General features: G+C 32.8%; 2 protein-coding genes across 2 annotated transcripts; one reads left to right on the plus strand and one right to left on the minus strand.

Annotated features, from left to right (window-relative positions):
* Positions 1 to 332: 332 nt before the first annotated feature.
* On the minus strand, positions 333 to 2,274 carry LOC108841292 (peptidyl-prolyl cis-trans isomerase FKBP43-like). Its single transcript, XM_018614067.2, has 8 exons — positions 2,152 to 2,274; positions 1,841 to 2,061; positions 1,529 to 1,651; positions 1,184 to 1,289; positions 998 to 1,085; positions 842 to 883; positions 722 to 770; positions 333 to 626 (listed from the first exon to the last, which is right to left on the minus strand). The coding sequence occupies exons 1-8, from the start codon at positions 2,182 to 2,184 to the stop codon at positions 545 to 547; spliced, it is 744 nt and encodes a 247-aa protein (XP_018469569.1). The 5' UTR covers positions 2,185 to 2,274; the 3' UTR covers positions 333 to 544.
* A 4,091-nt stretch (positions 2,275 to 6,365) lies between these two features.
* LOC108840148 (uncharacterized) lies at positions 6,366 to 7,244 on the plus strand. The gene has a single exon (XM_018612974.2). It carries the CDS (start codon positions 6,538 to 6,540, stop codon positions 7,174 to 7,176), a length of 639 nt encoding a protein of 212 aa, XP_018468476.1. The 5' UTR covers positions 6,366 to 6,537; the 3' UTR covers positions 7,177 to 7,244.
* Positions 7,245 to 8,195: the final 951 nt, after the last annotated feature.

Consider the following 8,195-nt stretch of genomic DNA (forward strand, 5'->3'; position numbering starts at 1 on the left):
AGATCTCTGAGAAATCGAGATGCTAAAGATCTCGAGAAGGGAGGCTCCTTTCACTATAGAAACTAGAGTGGCAAGTTCTCTACTCTGAAAGTTGTTTTGCTTCTCATTGTCCTTGGAACTGTGTACAATCTCTACCGTTCAGCAGCAGTACACATTGCAGATCATCCCTCCTTTAATAACTCTAGGTATCCCATAAAGAAGAAGATCTTTTACTGTAACATACTAACATGTATTTGATCTCATCGATCAAAACTTAACTTGATAGAGTACATCAATGACGTAGGAAACAATAAAAAACGAAGTAAAACAAATTCATATACTGTAAGTAACTTTCCATCTTATTGAAATTACTCCAAACCAATTAAATTATATGACAATAACCGAGTGACAAACTTAAAACAACGAAGAGAGTTTTCAGTTATTTGAAATGCTAAAAAATCCAAAAGAAAAATATCAAAAAAACTCGAAGCAAGAGGTAGCCAACAACACACTTTTCCATGGAGATAAGTAACTTGAAGCAAACTTGTCTCAAGACGTCAAAAACTCATCTGACTCTTACTGCCTCCACTTCATACACTAACCACGCATTTTTAGGCACAGATTCCATCAGACCCTCTTCTGAATACCTGTGTTTCATCACTAGGTTAGTTACAGCAATATAAAATTGTACAATGAATAATCTATCTTGACATGCTCAACTAAGACAATTTGTAATTAATACCCGAGGGACGGTGGAATTATGAGTCTTCTCTTATCACCAACACGCATCCCTAAGAATTAGAAGATGCATCCATATTCGTTAAAACAAAGAATTAGAGTTAAAATATCCCATTATTCATACCTTCAATACCAATGCTGAGACCTTTTATGACTTTTTCTCCACCTGCAATCAACATTATAATTAGAGAATGATAAAATAAGAAAACAAATCTGATTATCTTACAATGGGAGAAACAACAATAACAATGAGGATTCCGCAATAATTTAAAGTCTTTACCTAAACGAAATCTTAATGGAGCGTCTCCCAGGTTGGAGTCAAACAATTTCCCACTGGCTTTTAACCTCCCAGTATAGTATATGCTTACCTGAAACAACCTTCAGTCCCTTAATAGAAGCCGCAGTTGAGACAACATTACATGATGTATAAAATTAAAGTAGATAAGATGTAAAAAAGAATAGATACCTTTCTGTTTAGTACAGCCACTTTTCCATCTAATTTCACATTTTCAATTTCTTTAATGATCACTGGTTCTATTAGTTTCTTAGTACCATAATCCTTCTCCATGTTCCTATTCGGTATAGAAATAAAATTTAGAGGACAATCTTATAAACCTAACACAAATGCACTTCAAGAGAAATAAGAATAAGAAAAATTATATGAGAAATCTATAGCGAAAGTTAATAATATCATACATTTATACTGGATAATAATATTATAAGAGAAATTACAATCTGCAGACTGTAATTCCGGATTTATACTATATATTTTCGACAGAAACTAATCTTTACATAGTAAAATATGACTCACCGGCCGTTAGGATGTTTCTTCATCTCTGTAGTCTCCTCTCTCATAACGCCTTTTCTCTTTTTTGTTGAGAGAGTTCCATCACCATTTTGAATGGGTAATACATCCCTTGATGATCTTATATCCCTGTCATGTCTCATGTGCAAGACATGGTGGTATGTTAAGTCAAATTTAAAACACAGAGTTACGAGTTGCCACAATAAACCGTAATGCCAACGAGAAGAAAAGTGCTTTTTGCCAATGATATCAAGTTTCTAATTAATAGCGACTAGTCAACTCTATACGAAAAATAAACTTCTGAATCATAGGAGTAACCTTTTCAGTATGAATGGATAAGAACCACGTAGTAAGCAACTAATACTTGACCAATTACATAAAACGTCAACTTCAGGTTCTTCACAGTTGTTGCATTCAAAAGACTTGTTCACTGATTCACTTCTGATGTTTGTATACTCTTCTTGCGATTGAATGAATCTCCAGTTGTTGCATTTTGCACACTGTGCAGCGTATGCGTTAATTAATCTCGATGTTTTCCCCTGCATACATGAAACGACAATAAACAGATAGATCAAGAAAAAGAGTCTACAGAAATGAATCGAACATTTCCTCAATATTTAAAATGATACATTGGGAGAAATGTCGTTAGTGGTCTCCTCCATTTTCAATTTCTGAAAGAGAGGTGAAGAATTTTTGGGAGAGAAAAAGACTCTTCTGGGAAAGAGGTCTCGTGTCTTTTGGGTTCTTTTTAGTTAATAATACTCTCTCATGTATTGTTAGGATTCGAATTAATAAAGAATCAGAACGGTCCAATCAGCAATTTAGGATCGACTTCCCAAAAGTTTGGTTATTTGCGATTGGTGAGTAACCAAAACTTTGCTTATTTGTGATTAAATAGTAGATAGGCAGAAGTTTTTTTTTTCAGTTTGGTTGAAGATAGGGAGAAAATACCATGAAAATACCTTAATTAAATTTTGTTTAGAAAACAACAACTACGTTTAAAAATCCTTTTATTTAAAAAATAACAACTACGTTTAAAAAATTTGAAAAGATCCTCGAGTATACTCAATCATCCTTTCTCAACATCTAATGTTGACCATCCTGAAAAATATATAACCTAATTATACACCATAGCTTCTTAAAAATGGATAATGGAAATTTATTCATGTTGCCACCATAGTTTGGTTAACAGACACGAAAATATAAAGTCCATTTCATATGTTCCGTTTACCAACCTCGAATCTTATCAAAACGTCACTTGGTCATCCTAACACCATATATAACAGTGATAAAGAGCAAGACTGAAAATCTTCTTTGAGTATATAAAATCATGGACGTTAGACATCAATGGTATTTTTGTGAGTTGATACTCAAGACAAATTTAGGGGTGAATATTTGGATACCGTTCGGATTCCGATCGGGTTTTTCGGATTTTTCGGTATAAGGATATAGAACATGTTCGAATATTTTGTTAGTGCAAAGATGACACCACAATAAAGTGAATACAGAAGGTAAATCAGAGGCACACACTAATAGCTTTATTAGAAATCGCATTTTACAATTCAATTACAAGTTCTGCTTAATCAGCCTCGCTAGCCTGTTAACACCCTAACAGCTGATACTGAACAATTCCTAAGCTACCCGCTTGTGTCTGTCCACCGTCAAGTACCTCAGCAACTGCTTCGGCACGACCCAAGAACACCCTAATGGATTTTCACCCTTCCTCTATAATAATAGCCCCCAGTGTCTTATTGAAATACCCACGACTCCATAGCTTTTTTATAGTGATTTCCACGTTCCTGAAACCCAAGTCTCCAAGGCAACATGGATATATGGACAACTTCCATATTAATAAGTACACTTTCCTTTTCGTGGAAAGTACTTATTCCTCAAGGCATAAACTTGCTCCCCAAGTTTATCTCTTGCCTTTTCTCCATGGTATAAACTTGCTCCTCAAATTTATCCCATGCCAGCTCAGCATCTCGCATCCACATGGTCTCTACCACTCCGCATGCCTCCTGATTCACTCTCTGACACACACTGCATCAGCAACTACTTCAACGACTACGTCAAGACATAAACCCTCAGTTTATTCTTTTCCATCTCAGCATATCCTTCCATTCACATGGTAACCCACCACTCCACATGCCTTATGTAGTAACGACTAATGCCTCCAGCATCAGTGACTTCGCCGCCTAGTTAGTCACGGAAGACTATTGACATCTGCAAGCTCTTCTTGCATCTTCATATTTCTCTATTTTGTGTCTGGTTCGGGTATTTTTAGTTCGGGTTTGGTTATTTCGGGTCGGGTTCGGATATTTATAGTTTGAAACAAAAAAATTAATTTTTCATTTTTTAAAATTTATTTGTATTTAAATATAAATTTCACTTAATTGATTTTCTTATTTTTAAAGATTGAATTATTAATAGACTGTGAGATAATATTTCAACAATTAGTTTTGCTATTGCTTTTAAAATTTGGAGGTAATTTTTGTTAATACATGAAACCAAAAGCTTGATATACATTTAAGTGAATATCAAATCATTTTTCTATAATTATATGTATATTATATGATCTTAAAATATGTGTAACATCAATATAGATAGTTTTTAATAAAATAGGAGATGTAAACTAGAATTACAAGGGTAAATATATATAATATATATATATATATATATATGTTCCGATATTCATTCGGGTTTGGATATTATCCGTTCGGATTCGAATATCCAGTCTCTCCTAACTTAATACCGTTGAGATATTTGCTATTTTAGTTGGATTTTAGTACGGATTTTTTCGGATCGGTTTGGATACGGGTTAGAGTAGATAAATGCCCACCCCTAACAAATTATAACCAACTTATATACATCATATTCATCACAACATTATATAAAACATATATATATACATATATATATATACACACATATATATATATATATATATATATATATATATATTATTTTGACTATATCATTATCTATACTATTAAAATAGAATACATTTTTAAGATGCCATTTGTTTCAACAATATTTACAGATCTCTGCCATTAAAATATTTTAAGATTTTTATTAAATTCTGTTTCTGATTTTTCCTTTATTATACAGCAGAAAATCTTTTTATTTTAAAATTCCTTCATAAAACAATTAAACAAACTTAGATTGCTATAATCTATACTATTAAAATAGAAGTCATGACTTTTTCATGTGTGATTTTTTTATTTGGACCGTCCCTAGAAAATTTATTAAATGTTACATAACTTAATTATAATATCTTTTAGTATCTTTATTTTATTTGAAATACTAATATATATCTTAAATAAATATCTAAAAAATCTTCCAAACATCTTTTAGAATCTTTTTAAATATATTTTCGAAATTAGTTAATTAAAATTTTTGTTATCACAAAGTATAATTAGAAAATAAATTTTAGTATTGTTTTCATTGTAAACACAAATTAATAACTACAAAAATACTTTTAATAATATTTCAATGATAAGAAAAATTTAAATTGATTTTATTTTCAAAATTTAAATCCTGGCAATAGGGGTGATAACCAAACTTCTTTGTAGTTGCAGCTCTGTCAAGTAGTTTTGACAGAACTTCCATACATATAACAAACAGGTATGGAGACAACGTACAGCTTTTGTCTAAACCTTCTCTTACTGTTGAAATAACCTGCTAACTCACCATTGACTTGAACCGAAAAAGAGGCAAGAGAGATACATTTTCGATCCATAATATATAATCACTAGGGAATCCAAGAGCCGTTAACGCAGATAGGAGGAAAGGCCATTGGACCGTGTCAAAAACCTTTGATATGTCGATATTACAGTGACATAGTTTTTATGGTAGCTCTTGACTAATTCTGAAGCCATTAGAACATTTTCCATCAATCGGTCTTTGGCGAATACAGACTGATTTGCAAAAATAAGTTTAGCTAGGCAGGATCAGCTTCAACCAGTTGGCTAAAATCTTCCATATGACCTTGTATATGACGTCAGAGCAGAAAATAGGCCTGTAATCTTTTATAGTTTTTGACGCTTCTGTCTTCAATATTGGCGATATCAGGGCCAATATCGTTGAGTTTATCCCCTTTGGCAAGAAATCAGTTTTGAAAAAAGATTTGACTGCAGTCACGAAATCCTCTCCAATAATGTCCCTTTGGTGGGTTTTGTTTCGAGTGTTACATTAATGACTTTATTTGTTCTTCTACCTTTATACATTAATATCTTTACAACTTTGGATAATTATGCCTTCAAACATTGATTAATAAAAGAAATTCAGTTCGAAGAAGCAACACAATTGACAATTGAAGCTTCCCTAACGAGCAGATAATTTTATCAAAAACGAAACCAAACACAAATGATTGATGACACATGTTTTGATTTCTGCCAAATTAAAAATTTAACTTAATGCTCTAAATCTCGAAAGATAGCATCAAAAGTTGCCTTCAACCATTGATTAATATAAGGGATTTGGTTCGAAGAAGCAACACAATTGACCATTGATGCTTCCCTAACAGACAGATAACTTTATTAAGAACGAAAACATAGCCCAACCAATGACAATAATTAGATAACAAATTAATATAATAAGATTATAAGATCATAAAAATGAGATATACGTGCAACTCATATTACAAAATATAAGTCAATACGTTACTGATGAGTGGTTCCCACTAATTGTTAGTTTTCTCCATAATTTTTTCGCTTACTTTTTGTCATTTTCTCCATCTCAACAATGTCTAATACCAGAATAGAAATTAAAATAATTTTTAGAAAAGAATAAAATAATTTTTAGTAGAAAATTAAAATAATTTTTATTTATATAAAAATTTGTGATCATCTCAATCTCAAAGAACTCAGAAAAACAACCAGAGTCCTGCATTAGCATTTATTGACTGGAGCCAATTTAAAGCTTTTATATTTCTCGTGAACTTGAGCGGAGTTAAAAGCTCCTTAAACGGTTACTTACTTCTCTGATTCTTTATTTTTATTGGTGTCCGACTCAAGATGAGTCAACTCGGTGATTTGCTCAGAGAATCGGCGGACGAAACGGAGAGTGGGAGGACGATGATGCTGAGTTTACTCGAGGAAGCTCGAACCGACGGTGAAGATCGAGCGACGAGCAAGTGGAGTACGCTGAAACAACGGCTGAGATTCGACTGGGTTGGCTGTTGCGGTGGACCCACCTTGCTGCGTCTCAGAGGATCAGAAGCGCCAATCGCCGAGGAAGACGAAGATGACGAGGAGGAGGAGGAGGAAAACTCGGGTCAAAACCGGGTCGTTGACTTGTCGAATTCGGTTCCGGATCCGGGTTTAGCTGTGGAGACGGATTGTTTAACACGTGGCACAAGGAATCTCGCGGAGGCTCTTGCAGAGGAGAGACTAGCGCGGGGCGAGCACGTGACGGAGGCTTCGGTTGCTAAGGTACCGTTGATGAAACTGCTGGCGGAAACGGAAGGTTGCGATGTGACCACGTGGACAGGTGCTGATCCTTTGTGTTGCGTGTGTATGGGAAGGGAGAAAGACGCGGCGTTTATCCCATGTGGGCATACGTATTGTAGAGTGTGTTCAAGAGAGATTTGGATGAACCGTGGATCGTGTCCTCTTTGTAACCGTTCCATCGTTGACGTTCTTGATCTTTACTGAAAAATTTACATTCATGGATTTGTTATGTTCTGATCGACGGTAAAGTTCAGGTTCTTTGTGCATATTTCGATTGTTGTTTCAAAAGATGGATGATGTATTGGTGGGTCATAAACTTTGTGGTAAAAAAATAATTTGTTTAGACAAATGGAATATTTGTTGGATTAAGCTTGAAGAGAAACTTAAGAAACAAGTAACCTAATCCTATTGAGTTATAGATTAGGAAAATATCTATTATACTAGATGATAACCCGCGCCTTACGCGGGGTGAACTTTTTTTTAAATATGTTGTATCTAAATAAATAATACATTTTTTGTTATCAATAATTTTTTTACATTTGATTAGGGATGACATGTGGGTAGGTATCATTTGGTTTGGTTAGGTTCGGTTTGGATCTTTGCAAATTTGGTTCGAATCTTTATATGTTCGGTTTGGTTTTAGATTCAGATAACCCATTTAATTTTTTAAAAACTTAAAGTTTATATATACTTTAAATTTCTCAAAACATAAAAATAAAAATAATATGTTACATATAAATTTGAATAATGTATACCAAAAACTTAAATTTAACATAAAAATTGGTTTAACTTAAATATTTGGATAGAAAATGAATAGATATTTTCAGTATTTTGGTATTTTGAGTAATGTTTAGTTATTTTAAATATATAATTTTTACTATTTTTATATATTTCTAAATATTTTGGACAATTTAAAAACATCTTAAGTATTTTGTATATTTCTTTGAGATATTAATTATTTAAAATAATATATTTAAGTATATAAATTTGATTCGAATATACTCGGATACCCAAAATATTTTGGTCCGAATCGGGTTCGGTTCTGGTTTTTAGATACCAAAATTTTAAACATGTTCAGATATCTAACCAAATTGATTAAAGTTCTATACTATTTTGTAGATTGGATTTGGTTCGGTTATTTGGATTCAGATTTTTTTCCCAACCATATATTTTTTATTGTAACCAAATTTTAAATGAAAGTGACGATGGTTCATACTGATTTT

The sequence above is a fragment of the Raphanus sativus genome, chromosome 4 (genome assembly GCF_000801105.2).
Source record: "Raphanus sativus cultivar WK10039 chromosome 4, ASM80110v3, whole genome shotgun sequence".
NCBI classification, from domain to species: Eukaryota; Viridiplantae; Streptophyta; class Magnoliopsida; order Brassicales; family Brassicaceae; genus Raphanus; species Raphanus sativus.

Bases quoted from the DNA above. Each gene is read 5' to 3' on its own strand.
- LOC108841292 (XM_018614067.2), bottom strand. From the start codon at position 2,184: ATGGAGGAGACCACTAACGACATTTCTCCCAAT. The intron at 1,086-1,183 runs GTATCTATTCTT...AGGTTGTTTCAG, and splicing joins TGGCTGTACTAAACAGAAAG to GTAAGCATATACTATACTGG. The intron at 627-721 runs GTATTAATTACA...GATGAAACACAG, and splicing joins ATAATTCCACCGTCCCTCGG to GTATTCAGAAGAGGGTCTGA.
- LOC108840148 (XM_018612974.2), top strand. From the start codon at position 6,538: ATGAGTCAACTCGGTGATTTGCTCAGAGAATCGGCGGACGAAACGGAG.